Genomic DNA, 20,321 nt, shown 5'->3' with positions numbered 1-20,321 from the left:
ATGTGTGTAGGCGCAGGGCAATGTTGTAGAGGAGCATGATTGGGTGGGCTTGTGGCGGTGCAAGTGTCAGTTGCGCAAGCGAGCCGGAAGTTCCACTTGCGCTGTCGAAGCGAGAGGATGCCGTGTGGAGGTGCGGGTAAGCGAGCGTGCAGCGTTTGATCTGGCCAATTCCATGACCATATTCGTGAGCGATTCCGACTGGTTGACCCATCCAACGTGACGTCTCGTCGCATGTATCCCTTCTGTGTTATTTTTACAAGCCAATTGCGACAATTCCCCCAGAACTCGTCCGGAAATTCGTCTTTATCATGGCATGCATAGTTGTGAGTGGTATAGAGGGGGGGTTTCGGTGTTCCTGCAGTCACGTTTTGGTAGTCGCGCGATTACGCTGGGAAGTGATCGCGCAGCCAATTGGCGCATGGCATGGTGGGTATAGTAGAAGGCTGTTAAGATGGCGAGATTGCGTGGTGAGCTGGGTACCATCGGCGTGAGACGTGTATATGGATCCCTTTCTTGTGCAGCGGGAAGTAGAGACGATGAACCGTTGGCTAGGTTGCGAACCCGTGTCGGCACTATGAAGTCGCTCAAGCTGCCTTGACCTAAGTATACGTGAATTTCGACATGCGTTTCGTGCATGTCATTGGACTCTCGCTGTGGAACAACACTGCTTGCTATGTGCAAGAGCCAATCTAGCGCTCTTCGTACATGGCGCTCACTCGTCGAGCTCACCGTGTCATCAGTGACTCAAGTGAACGATGCGTTAGGTTGTGCTGGAGGTGATTCGCTTCGAAACGTCGTATCATGTTCGTTGGTGTCATATTCACGCACCGAAAAACCCCCGCCATTTGTCACTTGGGTGATTGCTCTACCGTGTACTCTTGCACCTCATCCTACCGTACGCAGGTATGCCTTGTCAGTAAGACTGGCCCGGCGAAGATCCGTTCATATGCCCACATTGAATGCCTGCTTTCGCAAACTTCTTCCACCATCCTCCAAGCTTATACAATTATGCACACAGGGTATGAAAGAAGTACGACTGTGCACTTCCTCATCTCCCCGTCCATACACTCCCATCTCCCTCCCAAACCCTGCAAACCCCATCCCCACCTTCCCTCATTTACCGGCCTCTTCGCCACTGTCCCTGACTCCTCACCCCCTCAATCACCTTATCCAACTGCGTCTCCACCACCACACCCCCCACGATCATCTCCGCGAGCGCCGCATGCAACGTCTCAAAATTAAAGATGAGATCGAGCTCGCAAACATTTTCGAAGAGGCCATCGAGGGCTTGGACGAAGACTTGTATGAGGTCGAGGAGTGCGAGGGGCGACTCGGTCGAGGTGGATATGATGATGAAGTAGAGGGTTGCGTAGTGGCGGTAGGTTACGAGAGAGGGCGTGTCGTTGTGTGGGGTGGTGGGGGTGGAGGATTTGCTGCTGTTTGCGAGGAGAGGTGGTAGGCTGGTGGGTGTTAGTGATAGAATGGTAGGGGCAGTGTAGTAAGTACGGAAGGAAGTTACATGCTGAATTTGGGCGGTTTGCGACGAGGGTGAATATCTCTGATATTAGTCGCTGCTGGACGCTCGTTTCCTGTACAGTGTTAGCTTTGCATTCCGTATGAAAAAGTTGCATGCATACCAGCTGCGTGTAGAACTTCGTCAACCGAGGCTGCCCGGCATTGTTGAAGACCAGCACTGCATTTATCATGGCTGGATGCTCACGGCAGTCTCACGAGGTCGGCGCGTCTGCGGAGTTGTGCGGGGGTTCATCATTGGCAAGCGCCTTCTGGCCCGAGCTTCCTTAAAGTGTAAGCTCTCCTCCCGTCGCCCACCAACCACTTCTATTCTATATCTCAACACTAAGCTTTTCTCCACAAACTCCATCACCAACTATGAAGTCGCTATCAAGAGCCGGGCACATTGCCCTCCGCCGTGCAGCTCGCACTCCTCTCCGCGCCCAGACGTCCGCCAATGGCGTCATCGCTAAAGCTCCTGTCGCAGCGGTGAGAAATGGCGGCGCGAGCCACGCAATTCGGAGCTTCCACTCGTCAATGGCTCTCAAGGGTATCATGCCCGAGTCGGAAAACCCGGCGCCACCCAAAATTGAGGACTCCGAGACGCCTACCGTTCCCACCGACGTCTCCACTTCTGAGTTCCATGAGCGCGCCGACGAGTACCTGGAAGAGCTGTTGAGTGAGCTGGAGGCGAAGCAGGAGGAAACCCCTGACTATGACGTAGAGTACTCGGTACGTTTGGTTGACCTCGTTAATGTCAAGGCCAAAACTGATATTTGGACACCAGGCTGGCGTACTTCACGTCAAGATCCAGTCCCGAGGCCACGAATACGTGTTGAACAAGCAACCCCCGAACAAGCAAATCTGGTGGAGCTCACCCGTGTCCGGGCCGAAACGATTCGACTGGGTAGTGTTGGGAGAGTCAATGCATCAGAAAGAAGGAGGCGGCGCTGGGGACTGGATCTATCTGCGCGATGGCACATCGCTCACGGATCTGGTGCGCCAGGAATTGGGTGTAGCCCTCGGAAAGGATGACAGCGCTCCGCGCTGATCATTCTGCGATTTCCACAATGTGGGAAAGGGAACGGAAGTGTATGCATATATGTTAAATATTGGAAGCGTCTTGATTCAGCGCTATATATCGCAAGTATAGCGATCCAGCCGAACTACGCAAGATTGTGGGATGTAGTAAGTATTCGGCTCACATATCTATTGGTCTTTTTATGGACTTGTTCCATGGTTTGTACATGTGACTGACTAACTGTCAGCTTATACTTATAGTCCTCAGTCCCAAGGTTGGGCATCACAGTATACCGGAACTATTGACAGGCACTCAGTGGATCTTGTTGCATATGTGAACTATTGATGTCTATTTTCTATCGAATCAATCCGAACGCCTCGTTATGCACCGCCGTTATATGCAGAAAAATGAATACCTCGTGAACATACTCTTGAAAGGGTTCGCGGGATAGGTGGGTATACAATAGTACCGTCAAGGTGTCGAAGATATGGGGTCGTTGGGTAACAATTTGCACGCACGATCAAGCGGGTATGGCAATCGCCTGCGAAGCGTCGTCCTTGGATTCTGGTGGGAGATCTGACTGCGACCAGGATCAGAATGTGCGTCGTTAGGATTAGAAGAGGCAAACATACTGGATCGAATATTATCCGAATCATCAGACTGCAGCTGGGACATCGCGCAATGTCTTCGCCGTCGCGCATGTCCGCTATCGAAATCTCGAAGCGGTCGCCGCAGGGGCACGGGTGGTGATATATCTGTAGGGTCTCGTCGTAGAAACAATCTTCGATTTCGATCTCGTCGTATAGGTTGACTTCCTCGTCCGCCATGTTGGCTGTGTGTGTGGATGTGTGTGGATGTGTGCAAACTGTGAGTCTTGGTGGCGTTTGCGGGGAGGAACAAAAGCGGCGGAAGGCGTGCGACTTGGCAGTAGCGCGGACTCCCGCCGCAGCTGTTACAGGAGACTCTCACCCCTCGAACAGCACAACTCGCCCGATTATGGGCACACTTCAAAAATCCGAACTCGCAGCAGAACCATGAGCGATGTTGAATCTGCGGCGGCCAAGCTCGCCGAGCTACTCCGGCACCCCGAGGACCTCGATAAGATCCCCGCCCTGAAGGCCGAGTTCACGCGCAAGAAGGCCGCCGTCGATGGCCAGCTGCGCGTCGGGCTGCGCGAGCAGCTCGAGGTGACGCAGGCAGGCATGAGCAGTATCACCGAGGGCCAGCGCGCGGTGAATTTGATCAAGGAGGAGATGATGAAGATAGACAAGCTGTGTGCCGAGTCGCACAACATGATCCAGGACTTCCCGCATATCAACCTTGTGGCCCAGACGCATAAGAACTTCGAACAGGTTGAGAAGATGAAGCGCGATATCGATACTTTCCAGCAGCGTATAGGGAACCTCGAGTACTTGCTCGGTCAAGACGATGAAGACCCCGCCAACCAACCTAATCTGCTAGAGGTGCACTACGGTCTTACGCAATTGCGTGAAGTGAGGGATGATGCCATAAGACAAATCAAAGCTTCCGAAGACGCCTCGACCGAACTGATTGACAACTTGACGCTGGAATCGGGTGTGACAGTGCAAGATCTCTTCAGCCGGTTAGACGATGTTATTGAATGGTTCGATACCCATATTGGCGAAGCTTGCGTTAATCTCATTGAGCTGGTCCAGTCCGGCAATGACGGAATGGTGGTCAGGCTGGCATTGATCATCGAAGAGGAGGAGAAGTCGGATAAGAAGGCCAAAGCACTGCAGGATGCTCAACGCGAGTATAAGGACTTGGCCTCGCGATTCAAGTCGATTGCCGCCGGCTCCACCGAGCTACGCGGATACAAGGAGAAATTCACAAAGTCGATCGAATTCGTGTGCAAAACCAATTTCGAAGATGCGAATGGGAAGTTCCTGGACGATCCAGAAAAGGTCGATAAATACTTCAAATGGTACTTCAACAACCTCAACGTGGTGAAACTTGGCATGGTGAACTTGATGCCTAAAAAGTGGAAGATTTTCAAGACCTACGGCAGTATCTACCACAAGAACATGCACGACTGGCTCTTAGGGATCGCAGATGACGAGGGTTTGGGACCACAGTACCTACTTGCCATTATCAACTGGGTCGATAAGTACTACGCCAAGATGCAGAAACTAGGCTTCGCCGAAGACGACCTTCAACCACACGTGGTCGACAACCGCGTGCCTGAATTAGTACGAAATTACCGGCAAATTATTATCGACAGAGTCGAAGAATGGATGAACAACATCGCCAATACAGAAAAGAAACAATTCGCAGAAAGAGATCAGAGCGACATCAGCCAGAACGTCGACGGTTACCTACAAACGAAGACTTTGGCAGATATGTGGACGATGTTGGGGCAGAACCTCGGCATTGCACAAAACAGCGACCGAACAGACGTGGCTGAAGGAGTCATTGAGTCCATGTTCCGGGCCCTGTCCTCTCGACAGCGTATGTGGCAGTCGCTAGTGGCAGCCGAGAAAGCGAAGTATTCTTCACCCACTTCTTCCACCGAGGGCTCCAGTGAGTTCCAGGAATGGCTCATTGCGATTGCAAACGACCAGATTATTTGCATCGATGAATCCGACGAATCCCAAACGTCTTTCTTGGGTAACTTTGAGCGGGATGTTACCCCTCTTGTTTCGGCCGCCTACGCTCCGACGTTAACAGAGCAAATCAACAACCTCAAGGACAGCTACGTCGACGTCGCATCCGAATTCATCCAAGCATGGTGTCAAATGATCTTCTACGTCGACTTCCGCGACACCCTTAAAAACATGTTCACAGCGGACTGGTACAGCTCAAGAGACATGGAGCAAATGGTCATCACCTTTGCAGATTACATGAGCGACTACGAGAACGCCGTCCATCGCGCCATTTTTGAGCTACTTGTCATGTCACTTGCAGATCAGTTGTTGATCCACTACCTTTCTGCAGTCCGCAACAAAGGCGCGAAATTCAAGCGTGCCGATCCGTTCTCTGAGAAGATCAAGGATGACCTCTTCACCGCTTTTGAATTCTTCAATCGGTACGAGTGCGGACCAGAAGTCAAGGAGAAGTGGCGCGTCATCCAAATGTTCGTGCTCTTACTTTCCGAAGACAAGTCTAGGATCCCGAATGTGTACGAGCAGTTCAAGAACGGCTACCCAGACTTGCATATCGGCTGGGTCGAAGCGGTTCTCAGGGCCAGAGACGACTTTGAGCGCAGCATGTTGAATGCCGTCAAAGCGAAGGCGGCGGAGATGACTGTTGACCCCGGGCAACAGTACGAAACAATCATGTCGCAAGTCAAATAGTTTCCTTGAGAGAAGTATTGTAGGAAGGACTGATTGCGATTTGAGCTCGGCGTTGGAGGGCGTTGACGATAAACGGAACCATTGCTATATCCGATTGCAGCTAGAGAGTTCTGGCAAGTCCATCTCAAATTTCGACTTGAGCTTCAAGCTATTCCAAGATGGCTTCATCTTTGCACATGGTCACTAATTATTCTGCCCTCAATCGCACGATACGTCATTTATTCGGGGTAGGGATGTGTTTCGCAGAGAGGTGCGATGTTTTGCGGAGAGTGGCCTCGCGTTTCAGCGTGCACAAAATGACATGCCCGCTAGATTAGATTGGCGAACACGAAGTCGTCGTTTCAACCACGCGGCTCTGCCGGCGATCGTGAACAAACTTCCGAATACCCCTGCCAGAGCCCACTCTGACCGCGTGTTGTCCAGCAACGTCGTCATTGAGCATTTTCATCGAGGCGAAGCCCCAAGACACGTTCGCAAATCAATACGTGTCAATGGATGCAAAGGAAAGGAAAGGGCTAAGATACGAATACACGCGTTCTTGATATTCGCCACACACGGAGGCGGCGTATCTGCGTGAATCGCACGGTACGGCACAAATTGTTGCGTTGCTCAAATTCGCAATTTCCAGAGACAATGACGCGCTGTTCTCCCCGGCGCTCTTTATCCAGCCGTGCCAACGAAGTCATTATCTCCGCCTGGTCATCTGTGGGACGGATTGCGACCCTGTCATTCATTTCTCCGATCCCTCTGCGCTGTTTCGGGATCAGTCGAGGTGGGCCTGTCACGTGCCGCCTAAGGGGGTTTCAGACTAGCGCAAGGGGAATGCAAGGGAGGATGCGCGCTCTTTGGTGGGCCGCATGCGGGTCTGCCGTGCAATCTTGAGGGGGTAGGCCGTCTGTCGTAGGGGTTACTGGAGATGAATGGGTGAGGCTGTGTGCACAGCGCCTGCACAAGTTGCATTGCGGCTCCTGTGCCGTTGCGGCGAGGCTGCTCCGTCCAATGAGCCCGCAACCGGTGCAAGGTACAAGCAGATCATCACTTGCGCGGTGATTTCCACTATCTCTGGATGCCTGATTCGTTATCCGCCCGTCCATTTGATTGTGCGGTGGGGAATACAGCGCGTCTCGACCGGGCGAGCAAATTGCACCACGCAAGCTGCGTGGGATGGTGTATCTTCCTACCGTGTAGGGGACAACCGTGCTCTGCAGCTCATCTTTGTGTCAGATATAAGAGGTACAACGCGCGTAGTTGCTGTGCCTTTTTTCTCCATCCTCTTGATCAAAGCATCTTACTATAATTACAGTGTTCTTTACACTAGCCACTCTTTAACAAAGACAACCACACGCTCTTTATCCTCTCTTACTTTTATACTAAGCTTCTAATTCTCCGTTTTCGGATCATCTTCCAAACTCCACACTCAGTCAAAATGAAGTTCTTCGCTGTCGCTGCTTTCGTCGCTGCCGTCGCTGCCCAGGGCTACGGTAAGTTCTATGTCTGCTATATATCGCGAAGCATCAACTGACACTCTGCAGACACCGGTGCTGAGACGTGCTCCGTCCAGACCGTCACCGAGACTGTCACCCTCCCTTACGGCGTGCACACGCCTAGCGCTCCCTCCGTCCCCAGCGCTGCTCCCACTCTTCCTCCCTATCCCACCGGCGAGGCTCCCTACCCATCCGTCCCGGCTCCCAGCGGCACTGGCGTCATTCCCGTTCAGTCCTCCTACGCCGCGGTCCAGCCCTCTGGCACTGCTCCCGCTGGTACCGGCGCTGCCTCGCCTTCTGGCACTGGCAGCTACGCCGTCCCTTCGAGCGGCTACTTCGAGGGCGCTGCTAGCAGCAACCAGGTTGCTGGGTTTGTTGCCGGTGTCGGTGCTTTCGCTGCTATGTTCTTGTAAGCATCTGCATTAAATGGGTGGTGGTGGAGTGGCATTGCATTCTTGATTATGAGGTGGTTGACTGCATCCATGGAGATTTGAACGCTTGGTAATGGTAGAGAGGTCTCTGGATGTTCATATACCCCGCCAACGGCATCCAGGGTTTCTTGTTCAAATTTAAGCTGTTTTTTCTACCTCGTCTGCGGTTCCATGAACCTGTGTGATCTATGCTTCTTAACAATGTACAAACACTGACTGTTAAATGGACATGCTCGCGTCGCATTGGGTGTAACTAGGCCTTGCCTAGGCTTCGAACCGATCATCCTGGCGGAACACATTATGTTAATGCCTTGTTAATCGGTTTACTGACATAGGCCCCGTCGTTCTCTTGATTCATTGGACGCGTGGACCGTAGTCACTAGAGCGGTACACTGGAGCCATCGTCCTACTTCATTCCCTTCGAAGGCATGGGAATTGTCCTTGACTCGTACAATCGCGATTGCCACGCGTTCAAGGTCAACAAAGTCCGAACTACTCCCGCGACAATGAATTGCGCAGTGACATGGATGAATGTGGTAGATGTTGATGTTGGAGCACGAACTGGAGGAAGGGAGACACACCTTTGTCCTGCGTGCTTCAGCAACCGTCCTTTATCTTGACACTGTCGCTTTCGTCCTCCTTGTCACTGATTGGTGACATGTGCAAACAGTAGCCGACACCAACACTGGACTGGCTCTCGTGTGAACGAGAAGGACGGCTATATTGTATCTAGTGTTAGGTAACGGCTTTAGAGACTCATTACAGGCTACAAAAGTTTCAAATCAACCTGTTAATGCCTACTGACGGGAGAGGGTCTGGTTCTGGGAGACTCTGCGCCACAAAGCCCCGCTGTTTGTGTCGGCCACTGTGGGATGGATCCAAGGCTGCGGCCTACAGACGTTTTTTAAGTGCAGGTCGGATGTGTATGTCGGCAAAGCGATCGTTATAACCGAGAGGCTGGTGACGGCTTGGTTTCAGATCGTCTGTTTACTGCTACCTATCACACATGAAGTTGCGGCAATTTGAAATTGGAATCCCATCAGCTTCATCGCAGCTACGGCAGCTCTCCGTTGAAGCCAATGCCACAAACGTAACAGAAAGTCTATGAACAAGTTCTTCGAAGAATGTTTCAAGGACCCAATGTTCGTTGCGAATATTGGGTTGTACTAGGTTGATACCTTGTCTTGGAAATAGATGGATTTGATCTGATTGTTCAATTACTTAGTGTCTGACATGAAAATCTTACCATTCGCTTCTTCTGCACTAAAACTCTTCAATGTTCAGCATGTCTCTCGTCATACTACCTTTGTACTCAGGCCAAAATGCTACACCCATATTGTCGCTATACATCCCAGCTAATTCCCAGAACCACATGTTCCCAACTTCAAGATTCGCCAGCGTGGACTCCAGGCCCTCGTCGATAGATATATCCGCATAGAGATACGCTGGCTCCTCGACCGCGACCAAACCTCCGGTATCACCTTCCGCACGGTGAAAGTGATGATGACTATGTGCAAGTGGCACGGAGCCATTTTTAGCACCATTGAGGAGGTTATCAAGTGCATTGTTGTCGAGGAAAACGAACGTAGAAGGAGGATCGGCGATGGCACGATACTTTGGGGAGTCGAAGAAGACGAGGAGGGGATCTAAAGGGGTGCAGGGGTGATCGAAAGACTCCTGACTGCTCGTATCTATTTCCCTCTCAGGTCGGAGTTCTCGGGTAACAAGGTTAAGCTCGAGGAACTGCACCGCATCCCCAATCTCCTCCCGAACAATGCTACGCAAATATCGAAGCTCCTCCGAGGTGACCGGACAGACAACGTAAACTACGAAGTTGGGAGATTTCGCCCCAGTTGCCCAGATTGGGGCACCTGGCTTTGCGATGAAGGCGTCTTGATAACGCGTAACCGGACTTTTCCAGTCAGGTGCAGGCGTAGGAACATTACTGACGAAGCGATGGCTAGACCCATAGAAGAGAGGATAGTTGACTACAACATCATTGACGGATCCGCGATTTGGAGGATGCCAAATCAGAGGCCAAAGGTGTTTGACTTCCTTTGCTTCCTCGGCTCGGAGATAGATATGCTCGTAGCGCATACGATCTTGTTTGGAGTACCGCCCTTCCACTTCGATACCATCAGGCCTGGACTCGCAGGCCACCACGACGACTGGTGCACGCTCTGGTCCCGATATGTGCGTGGCGTCGATGAACATGACGAAGGTCTGCCCACAAGGGGCGACGCGGTCAGGCTTTACACATTGAAATATGTTGTACGTCTCGGCTTGCGAGGCAGGAGTGTCGTGTGGCCAGTTGTAGATTGTGATCTCGTTTGTTGTGTCGCTCATGTCCTGCCTAAGCGCTAGGATCTCCTTGTCCGTCAACTGGATTAGCGAGAACAGGGTGATATTCTCCTCTTCAAGCTTCGTATCGCTCGGTATATGCGATGGAAGAGTATATCGGATGTCGTCGTCCTCAACTTCTGGCTCCGAATTTCTCATTGGGACGGGAATCCTGGCCCATGGACGTTCACCAAAAGCTTCAGCAAGTGTGTATCTGAAAAGGTGCTGCTCTCGTAGATGCATGGCAATTGCGTCCTCCCGAGCGACACGCCCAATTTCTGGCTCTTTCTCGTTGACACAATGCAAGACCAACAAGGTTTTGTCTTCGAGACTCTGCGCATCAATACCCAGGACGTGCCCCTCACCCATCTCGAATCCGCGCGCCGTGACGAATATATCAGCTAGAGAAGGAGCGTAGTTACGCAGCCATGGTACACTGACGATATGCTTCCGTTTGAAGTGTGGCTTTTGTTTGACGATATAGTCCACAATTTCGTTAAGCGCCTTTCCGGTGTTCTTTCTTTGCTCATCGTCGGCTTGGACAAACCAGAAAAGCGGAATCGTGGTGGAGCGATAAGAGCCGGCTATCTTCGTCGTTCGGAATTGAGGCATTGCAAGCAGTCCTATCAATTGATGACGATACCCAGAAAGATGCTGCCGGATGGGGTTCGGAGCGCACGTCGTGATTTTGTAGAACGCGGATCCTTCCGACTAGAGACAATTTTAGGCTCCCCTTAGTTGATGCCTGGTTCTGCGCGATCCGGGACAGGGCACGCCGCGTCGATGGTAGGCAGCAACGACTGCTTGCTCGCTAAGATTGGCTACATTATCACTGGTAGAGAAGATTTAGCATTGTGCTAGTGTAATATGAAACACATATCGACTTACGGGTATGCAGATCGAATACCCGGAACGGCTAGCCAGATGAGTATTAGCGTTCAAGCTTGACAGTCATCAACACTTGAAGGGTTCACTCTGATAGCACGAGGTGTTTCCCCCTCTGAATTCTACCTAACGGCAAAGGAAAAGGCGATTCTTAATGACTGGTCGGACCGGGAAGACATACAAGGGTCGCCATTTCATCCGTCACCTGCAGCGACCCCGCTTTTGTCCGAATCAGCTTGCTTCTCCGTTCCTCGGGATATCTCTCCAAAGCTGTTCATCTCAATATCTGCATCCATGTGGCTATATTGGTCGATTACGATGCCCGAGGAGCGATCATCGCTGCTATTATTTCCACGAGAGCTGCGAGACTTGAGCTATAGGCCTCGAGTGGTACCGACCTTCGCTGATCACATGTTCACTATGGGAAGGGTGCAGAGGCTAGTTCTACATACGTCTTTCAGCTTTCGGATTCGTGGTCATGGTAATTGTCGGAGATGGGCGCAAAACTGCGCACATAGGCCCGCCGGGTGATTATAAGGACTGTAATGCAGGGCTCCGGTACGCACTGAAGGCGATTAAGCGTGAGAAAGCGCAGCTAGAGACTTATCTATACGTTTTGATATTGGCGTTGATGATAAGGCCTCCGGTACGTCAATCAGCACGGTTAGATTCTCACTCCAAGATCAGATCTCCCTGTGTTGGGGTCATTTCCGAGTACAATCGTACGCTGTCTTCATTCCCTCCAGAAACCTATGGTCGGTGGCCAGAATTGCACTGTCGAGGACCACACGTCTTCTAACGTTCCACCAAACCGGATTGTGGAAGCTTTATCAAATTCAAGCCATGTAATCGAGCACAACTTGGAACACCTCGGTCTGGACTGTCAGCGACGTTTCGGATGTTCACAGATAGAATCTCACATTCTGCATCTTGGTTCAGAGTAAACCATCTCACGATGCAAAGGCGAAGCATTCAATCGAACCATTAGCGTGCCCAAAAAATTAACATGCCCCGGAAATTACAACAGCGCCGCTCATGAAATGGCGATTCATTGGCAGCCCACGACTTCCACTCTAGAGGTGTGTCATGGCAGTAACTAATGACGATTACAGGCGCTTGCTTATTCAGATCCACTACCATCAGGAAAGCCGTCGTCTGCTTCATTTGCTGGGATTTATACATGTGACCGTAACATCCACTCCACTAACGTCCATACGACACTGGAAACTAGGCCCCCCCGGCCGCTCAACCATATACAATAGCTTTAGTGCTCCTCTCTTCGCTGCGGGCTCCTCTTCCTTCGACCAAGATGAAAATCTCGAAGCTCGCACACATTCATTCACCATATTCTTGCTCTTCATCGCTATTTCTATCTGCAGAATCCCCGTCGTACAGATCCGTCTCACCAGAAGAGACATCCCCCAACACCGCCAGGCTCTGAAACCGCTCCTTCATTCTCCGCAATGAACTCCGCAGTAACGGGTCCTCCGGAAACAGCGAAAGACTGATGCCAAACTCGTAGAGCTTTTCTACATCCGATATCATTTGCTCCGCCCTGGACCCACGCCTTCTCCTCACCGTATGTCCAGGGTGTGATAGGAGGAATTCCTTAGGCCGGTTTGGCTTCGAAATCTCTGGGCCCAAGCGTGGATCCGCACCAAGCAGTGAAACAGGGGAAACCATCCCATCTTTCCTGCCTGCACTTGTATGTCCGAAGTCGTGCTGCTGCTGCTGCTCTTGCTGGCGAGCTGTGTTTGTGTTTTCGCCGCTTATGGAAATGCAATGCAGTGGGAACTGCTCATTAAGAGGAGGCAGGCTCATCTGTCCTCCCGGTAAAGGATTGGAACCATTGCTTTGGGCTCCATGACGGTACAGCACCTCCTCGCGCGGGGTAGACTGCGCCTTATTGCTCGACCAGTCGTTATATCCTTCCGGGCACTCTTTAAGCGAAATAAGGTTCTGGTATTCACTCGAGATATACGTGTTGGGGTGCTCCGATGCTAAATGGCCGGTATCTGAGCCCAGCGACGCTGCCAGATCATCGAGAGCTGCAAGTTGTTGCCCGTGGCTGCTGTTCGGATTGCCCCACGAATTTGAACGCCTTGTCTTGTTTCTTTCTCCTGCAGCTTCTCAATTAGTCAGCTTCGGTCCGGCCCGAGGGAAAAGCTTGCTCACTGAACCGCCGTTGCGAATCCCGATTTTGGCGTCTCCTCTTCTCAAGCTGAGTTTCATTAATGACCATATTTGAGCTGGCGTCGAATGATGGAGCGGTTCGGAACAACCCCACCGCTGAAGAGAGGACAACGAGGCTCTACGAGTCCCGTATAGTAGGGACCGAGCAAAATCAACTACCACGAAGAGAAAGCCGTTGTAGAGAGATCGTTCCTTCGCAGGCTATATCCTCTTGCTCAAGTGATCTCTCGATCTCTAATGGCTGGAATGGTGCCCTCGATCGACACTTAGCACGCCAGATATATCTAAGCTCATGCGGTTGGCTGTTGTTAGCACCCGCATAGGACCAATTACCCTTTTCCGTGAGGATTTACAGTACAAAGTGGGTATGGGAGCGCATGATCAAATTAGGCAAAGTGTTTGGAATCCTTCTGGGTAACTGGGACCAGGACCGAAGGATTCCCCATGCGCTTCGCTTAGAGGTGCGTTATATGTACGCAGCTCACTACATATGTACTCTGAGAATTGGCATATAAGCACTATGCCAGTTCGTGCCCACGCCTCTCACTATTGGTCTGAACACCACTTCTCGCCAGTTCAGTCCACTATCCTACTGCGTATAAACTTCCGATAAGTTCTGAACATGGACTAGCATAGTGCTTTCATACGAGTTTCTACGGTATGTTCCAAGGATCCTGCGATAATAGGATCACTTAGGTTCCTACTACATGGCAGATCGGCGTCAGTATGTACCTTTGTACCCTCAAGGTATTCCCAACTCCGCGGACTGCTTCCTGGGCTTCCTATTGGCACATAGTCGGGACCTACTGTGCCCTGGAGACGGGCAGACGCTCGCTCAACTAAGTGTACAGCAGCACGTGGGCCTCCTGGACTACCAACATTACAGCTATATGGGAGGTTGAATCGCAGTATATACATGATCCTGTAGGCGGTCAAGGGAGGTAACGCAGGAACTCGGTGCAGATTTACCACTCTAATCTTCCCTCCTAGTGGCTTCCGTGTTCGGCAGCACGATAGCTTCATCCGTCAGCGTGAAGATCCAATCCCCTCAGGCATACTACGTACTCATGATGAAACTACTCAAGTCTCGTACGGAGGTCTTGCCAAAAGAATTGCGTGCGAAAGCCCTAATGCAATGAAACCATAAGCATACATTACTACAATGTTGGTGAGCATAAGCATCAAGTGCGGGGTACCTAGGTAAGCTAGACGTGCACCGAATCGCGGAAGAGAGGACCGCGACGCCAAGGGCCCTAAAAAGCTCCGCACTGGTTACTGAATTGCACCGTGATCATGCGTGTAGCGACATGCTGCTGACCTGAGCTGGTAAACATTTGACTTCCGACCCACCATGCTATGGCAATTGCGGTTGGCTGCCAGCGTGGTTTCGAGACATCCAAAGCTCTTTCGACATGTATGGTGTACCGGGGCCTTCGATGAAGGGCCACCAGTACACACTTCTTGACAACGAAGACACCCCAAGACCTCAACCCTCAAGGCCTCGAAAGAGCTGGTCATCTAGCATCGCAAAACCTTCTATCCTGCTCCTGTCATGCTTAGTGGCCTGTGGCGCTGGCTTTTATGCTGGTCAGTTGTCTGCTTCTGCACTCATTGACGACCACTATGACAACCCCCAACGTCGGTAGTCCCTATACATCAATAGCACCTTGAGCTCAAACGAAAGTAGTGAGAACGATCTCAAGAGTACTTGAGTACGATGCCACTTACGGAGAACCTTCAAACACGAGTAACGCCATCTGGCGCTCGCTGATTCCACGTCATGGCGGCTTCTTCAACCACCCGACCATTGCTCCCGAACGATCAGTCTTTTCCGTCTTCCATCAAATCCACTGCTTAGTATGTCTCCTCTGTTGCTTTGTTCCTCCTTAGGGCCCAAACTAAATTTCATAAGGATGGCATGCGAAAAGGCTATTGGGCAATCCATAATGGCATGAATGAGCAAACAATAGTTGGTGGAGAGGATATCTTGAAGCATACCGTGCATTTTGAGCACTGTGTCGACTATCTCCGACAGGTACTGATGTGCAGGCCAGATTTGACCCTTGAGATCCAGGACCCTGTTTTGAAGGCTGTGGAGGGCTTTGGTGTTGAGCACAAGTGCAAGGATTGGGATGAACTGACAACGTTTGTTACGGAATGGGAGACTTGGGGAAGGGACTGATTGCCGCGGGGTCAAGGTGGAACGTACACATTTATCGGCGTGCGCGTCTCACAAAGAAGATGTGGAATGTACGAGTGTGCCTGATCTAACATCTCGGGATTGGCGACGCGGCTTCGAAATGGTCTCACGCCCTAATGAAGGTTCTTCACCAGGCGCAGAGTGTCCGAGATTATATTGAATAGGATTTCTCTTGTGTACATCGCGATGGTATGAGTATATGAAACATTGGTATTCATTCTTCTCAACGCACTCAAGTGTTATCCACATGAATCGCCATCAGCCGGTATCCATACTAATAGAAGCACTGTTCCGTCGGAGATATCTCAAAAAGAATCCGTAATTCTGGCCACCTACCATTCTAATACCCATTTATGCAGATGTAGCGGCGCCTCCCTCTCAATATATATGTAGATGAGCGCAGGTATGTAAGCAACGATAAAACGGCCTGCGGTGTGCGCTTACACGCGGTCCTGCAACAGCGTCGATGAAACAACTCTGCTTCTCTCAATGAGTACACTTGTCGAATTTCACCTTCAGCGTGACCGTTGCCCCCTCAAACCTCCTCAGTGGAGCCTTCTCCAGTATACTCTCTAACATTTCATGCGCACAATGCGACGTATGGTCAAAATTCGCCACATCATCGCTCCACCTGAACTTTCCCTCGAGCGCACGATGAATTCTGCGCACAACAAATATGCAGTGCCCAACATGTTCCTCTCCGTGGCTCCATATCCACGTGTCCCCGGGTATGGCTGATAGCGCATCGATACCGTCGATGTGCGTATTGGCAGACAATGTGCTGGAAAGAAAGTATGGGAATGCGCCGCCTGTGCGATTTGGGTTGAAGATCCATTCACGGAACTCCGCGTCGGTCTCGGAGTCGTGACATGGCTTGGGAACCCAGGTGTGGGAGAGCATGTCGAAGACGCAGTCGGCGGCCTTGGCTGACGCAATGTCGCTACCGCAGTCATGTACCATCTTGGGATGTGGTGTTGATTCATAAGAAGGTTGACATGCGACGGAGATGGATGCGCTGTGTTGGTGGGAGTCTTGTCCAGAAGCAATAGCTTGCGAATCTCCGGGTTCGCGCATGATCGAGGCAATCAGAAGACCTATGCCAACCCCGATTGAGAGAAGTAGGAGAGCTATAAGGAACCTCGGGCGACGGTCTGGCTTCGCTGCAATGGGTTCCTGCTTAACGATGAAGCCAGAATCATTCTCAGAGTCCTTTTCTGATTCGCCGTCGGGCACTTCTGTGTATATTGGTGAAAAGGGAGAAACCATACTTGAACTAGTCTTAGTTTTCTTGGCCTAGCAGTGACAGTACTCGAAGCAGAACTTACCGGTCTTTGAAACTTTTCAAGGGTGCTGGCCACATCGTAGTGTTGGGTACACTGGACATCGCTGGCTACGGGGAAATCAGACGTAAAATTTTTCAGCTTCGGTATCACATCCGGGGAATTGCAACATACGGTAGTAAACGTGAAAAACGATATGGTATGCTGCTTGTTGCATTCTCAGGTCGTTTTTCGATAAGCTACTGTTCCGAATACCTCGAATTAGCTCTGCATGTAAGCTTATTGAACAACATGCATGTGAGTGTAGACGTCGCGAGCCATGTGAGCGTTTGCGGAATAAGAAAAGAAATCAATGCAGTAATCTTGCATGATCTATGTGTTGTGTGATTGTCCGCCAAGATACCTACCTAGGTAGGTATGCAAGGCGTTATCATAGCGTAGAGGCACCTTGCTCGAGAGCTGCGGCTTACTACGCCGTGCTCGCATAACGTGTAAGCAGGAAAACGGGCACAAGCCGAAGAGGCCAGAGGAATTTTTCCCTGCATAATCGATACCGATGCAATAATGCAGCCCCGCCCTTGGAGCGGGGTAGCTGTGCTTCATCCACTGGAAGCCCGATCACAGAAGCGGCATTTCAGTCGATTCGATGCATTGCAGCTGTTGATCTCTACTTGTAATCAAATCTGCCGCTAAATCCAGACGTCGCTCTACTTGACATCGTTTGGAGCTGGCAGTGCGATTTTGACCATGCCGGACAGGCCTTGATGACCACTTCCAAACATGATGGCCAGCGCGCGGAATTCTCAGGAAAAGGTAGACTTTATAGAGCAACTTCACTTTATGGAAGATGAGAAGCTTTCTCTAGCTCCGAAGAAGACGATTTTCTCATGGAGAAAGACGCTGATCATTCTTTTGGTGGTCGTTCAATCGCTGCTCATCGCCAAGCTCTGGTGGATCAATCAAGATTGTTCTATCATTAATCCGGAAGACGGAGAGGAAATAGAGAGAAAATGGACCCGCAATACTTCCTACATGACCTTGGATCATGCATATGACGGACTTTGGAACGAGACAGGTCAATCAGCCCTGGTTTACGATGATCACAAGAACGTCGTTCAGATAACCATGCAAGTCCATGTTCAACGCTCTTCAACGAGCAAGCTAACTATCTGCAAGGTTTCATCAGCTACATTGCTTAGCAGCGATACGCAAGGCTTTACAGGAGGCTAGGGAGGGAAAGGATATAGGAATGGATGAGAAGGACAATACACATTGGCCGCATTGTTTGCAATTTCTACGAGAGGTGAGCACTATACAAGTTAGGACGTCTTGGTTACTGAATTGACTTGGAAAGGCAATCTTATGTACTGCAGATGGCACGTTTGAGCATCATCCCCCCGACCCGGTGCATGGATTAATCATTAGCGGATATGGCGATATGCGAACCTGTGGATCTGATGCAAAGCTGTATGAGTATAGGGACGTGAGGAAAATATATCATTACAATGGGTCCCTGGTCTCAAATACACCTTGGGATGAGGAATAGAGAAGTCCATTATTCGTAAACTTTGATCGCATCTTGAGGCAGTTGGGTTGAAACTGATCGCGATGTCAACGCGCGTGCCAGGCTCATTCCAATTGGAAAGCCGAAATCATCTCCTCCCTCTTATATCTATGAACTGATGTACATCTGCCACAACTTGGAACGAAACTCTTTTGCCTGCTCCCGCTTGACTCCTGGACACTTTTGACACCGATATTCAATCTCTTCGCTAGAGAGCTTGAAGAGTTGGGCTCCTGATTCGCGCGGAGCCATAGCATTGCCTAGAATTGGGGGATTACCAGCCTTACCCAGACCCCTGTCAGTTTTACGGTTCAAATAGTAGTACGGCATATGGATTCAGCTTACGTTCTCTTTGATCCACTCTCTCAACTGCATGTTCGTCCAGTGCATAGCCGACTGTTTCTCTGTATCGCTCTCATCTGTTAACGGCACCAGAACGCGCAACAGCTCCGCAAAACGCAACGTATTCTTAGTTGACCCAACGTCCGCGAGACTCGGATTGACGCAAGCTATTACGATTGTCTTGCACCCTCGAGTACTTGCAGGATCAAATACGTGTTTCAACACTCTCGTCAACGCACTTTGTCTGAACGGGATGTGCGGTACTTTCGGACCCAGCCTCTCCCTGTGCAGTGTTGTCGCAGTATCTGCCTCAGCTTTTGCTCGAATACAATCTTTCAGCACCGAGAGACTGATATTGATCTGCTTTGTCTCGCGCATCCGGTCCGCCCCATGCACCGCAACATCCCGAGCAGCTTCTGACCCTGCAAGATCGACCATGTACAACAGACCGTCCGAGCCATTTTCCGTGTTTCTAATTCTAATACGGCAAATTGCATGCGAACGCGAGGAAGCGGGATTCTTGAGCGTTGGTGCTGTGCGTCTGAGTGATGTTGCGCGCTCGACCACAGCCTTCATGTCGTCGACGTTGAATACTTGATTTTCTTGTGCGCCTACCAGCTGGGTAGCGCCCAGTGAATCTTCACGGAGGGAGATGGGTTCTCGCTCATTCAGTAGGTCGAATGCGGCGTTTCCAGCGAGATCGATGATGGTCATGTAGACCTCCCTCTTTCCTTCAAATTTTCCGTTCATCATCGTTTCTGCTATAAGCCCCTCCACTCTGCTGACCGTGAATGTCTTTCCAGAGCCTGTCTGACCATAGGCGAACAAGGTTCCGACACCACCGTTCCAAGCATATGGAACCAGATCAACGACAAGTTCCTTGTAGATCTCTTCGGTAGCCGAGTCCATGTTGAAAAGTTTATCTACTTGGTAATCGGAGGACTGTAACATCCAGATCAGCAACATAGCCTCTTAACGTTGAGATGGATGCTATGTACCTTCAATATCGGAATGCCTTTGGGATGATTGTACAGATCGTGAATGTCCACCACATTTTTCTGATTCGCCCGAGGGAAAACGGCAGAAGGAAAGATTTCGTTTTCAGATAGAGGCCGAATTCTGGCACTGACGATGATATTAGGACCTGACATCCCTTTTGGTATTCGAGGCTTTGGCAAAGGATCAAGTGCATCGACGAGTGAGTGGTACTTGGATTTATTCTCAAGATAGAAACGCTCCATGACTTGAAGGAGCAGAGTCACAACAATATGTTAGAGGGCCTCTAATCTGCAGATATGGGAATTGTAGAATGATAAATACTTCACACTGTCATTTATGCACGGGCGCGCAGCCGCCCGCTAGTCTCCAGGCAGCTACTTTCTATGGCTCTGCCAATCAAAATGAACTTGAATCGTGCGCGTTTGATCTTGCGACACGTCTTCTCCTTGTGAGACACATGCGAAGAAGCCATGAAAATTAGTTCAATTCTATTTCAATGTTCGAAATCACTTCTCCTATTCAAATCGCAAAAATTTAAAATTGTCCCCCAGAATTATGTTACAGCTGTCGCTGCTTACTTCGCGCCCATCTTTTGGCAATGTAAATAGTCCATGTAAAACCTTGCCCGATAATCAGGGTCAATATTGATTATATAGTGCGAGCAGTGACCATAATCTTTCGAACAAAGTCAGTACCCAACGTACTGTCAGGAAATGATTTCACTCACGTCCCGCATTCAGCGTCTTATTATCACTA

The 20,321-nt window shown here is 50.6% G+C and overlaps 9 protein-coding genes across 9 annotated transcripts; 3 read left to right on the top strand and 6 right to left on the bottom strand.

Moving 5' to 3' along the window:
* Window positions 1-1,117: 1,117 nt before the first annotated feature.
* APS3 (Sigma-adaptin 3A) lies at window positions 1,118-1,706 on the bottom strand (the record flags this gene model as incomplete). The annotated part of the gene is made up of 3 exons (XM_056212896.1): window positions 1,118-1,460; window positions 1,507-1,589; window positions 1,638-1,706. 3 exons carry the CDS (start codon window positions 1,704-1,706, stop codon window positions 1,118-1,120), a joined length of 495 nt encoding a protein of 164 aa, XP_056073204.1.
* A 184-nt stretch (window positions 1,707-1,890) lies between these two features.
* Window positions 1,891-2,563, top strand: YFH1 (Mitochondrial matrix iron chaperone; the record flags this gene model as incomplete). Its single annotated transcript, XM_056212895.1, has 2 exons — window positions 1,891-2,244; window positions 2,300-2,563. 2 exons carry the CDS (start codon window positions 1,891-1,893, stop codon window positions 2,561-2,563), a joined length of 618 nt encoding a protein of 205 aa, XP_056073203.1.
* Window positions 2,564-3,053: 490 nt separating this feature from the next.
* On the bottom strand, window positions 3,054-3,360 carry DPH3 (Diphthamide biosynthesis protein 3; the record flags this gene model as incomplete). Its single annotated transcript, XM_056212894.1, has 2 exons — window positions 3,054-3,113; window positions 3,166-3,360. 2 exons carry the CDS (start codon window positions 3,358-3,360, stop codon window positions 3,054-3,056), a joined length of 255 nt encoding a protein of 84 aa, XP_056073202.1.
* A 207-nt stretch (window positions 3,361-3,567) lies between these two features.
* Window positions 3,568-5,847, top strand: SEC6 (SNARE-binding exocyst subunit S6; the record flags this gene model as incomplete). Its single annotated transcript, XM_056212893.1, has 1 exon — window positions 3,568-5,847. One exon carries the CDS (start codon window positions 3,568-3,570, stop codon window positions 5,845-5,847), a length of 2,280 nt encoding a protein of 759 aa, XP_056073201.1.
* Window positions 5,848-7,273: 1,426 nt separating this feature from the next.
* Window positions 7,274-7,744, top strand: N0V89_004101 (uncharacterized protein; the record flags this gene model as incomplete). The annotated part of the gene is made up of 2 exons (XM_056212892.1): window positions 7,274-7,328; window positions 7,380-7,744. 2 exons carry the CDS (start codon window positions 7,274-7,276, stop codon window positions 7,742-7,744), a joined length of 420 nt encoding a protein of 139 aa, XP_056073200.1.
* Window positions 7,745-9,025: 1,281 nt separating this feature from the next.
* On the bottom strand, window positions 9,026-10,714 carry N0V89_004100 (uncharacterized protein; the record flags this gene model as incomplete). Its single annotated transcript, XM_056212891.1, has 1 exon — window positions 9,026-10,714. One exon carries the CDS (start codon window positions 10,712-10,714, stop codon window positions 9,026-9,028), a length of 1,689 nt encoding a protein of 562 aa, XP_056073199.1.
* A 1,608-nt stretch (window positions 10,715-12,322) lies between these two features.
* N0V89_004099 (uncharacterized protein) lies at window positions 12,323-13,229 on the bottom strand (the record flags this gene model as incomplete). Its single annotated transcript, XM_056212890.1, has 2 exons — window positions 12,323-13,113; window positions 13,163-13,229. The coding sequence occupies 2 exons, from the start codon at window positions 13,227-13,229 to the stop codon at window positions 12,323-12,325; spliced, it is 858 nt and encodes a 285-aa protein (XP_056073198.1).
* Window positions 13,230-15,866: 2,637 nt separating this feature from the next.
* On the bottom strand, window positions 15,867-16,764 carry N0V89_004098 (uncharacterized protein; the record flags this gene model as incomplete). The annotated part of the gene is made up of 2 exons (XM_056212889.1): window positions 15,867-16,615; window positions 16,758-16,764. The coding sequence occupies 2 exons, from the start codon at window positions 16,762-16,764 to the stop codon at window positions 15,867-15,869; spliced, it is 756 nt and encodes a 251-aa protein (XP_056073197.1).
* A 1,796-nt stretch (window positions 16,765-18,560) lies between these two features.
* N0V89_004097 (uncharacterized protein) lies at window positions 18,561-19,807 on the bottom strand (the record flags this gene model as incomplete). The annotated part of the gene is made up of 2 exons (XM_056212888.1): window positions 18,561-19,508; window positions 19,565-19,807. The coding sequence occupies 2 exons, from the start codon at window positions 19,805-19,807 to the stop codon at window positions 18,561-18,563; spliced, it is 1,191 nt and encodes a 396-aa protein (XP_056073196.1).
* Window positions 19,808-20,321: the final 514 nt, after the last annotated feature.

Source organism: Didymosphaeria variabile, assembly GCF_027946475.1.
Source record: "Didymosphaeria variabile strain IMI 356815 chromosome Unknown scaffold_3, whole genome shotgun sequence".
NCBI lineage: Eukaryota > Fungi > Ascomycota > Dothideomycetes > Pleosporales > Didymosphaeriaceae > Didymosphaeria > Didymosphaeria variabile.
Note: the sequence above shows the minus strand (reverse complement) of the source record. Positions and strands in the feature narration are given on the sequence as shown.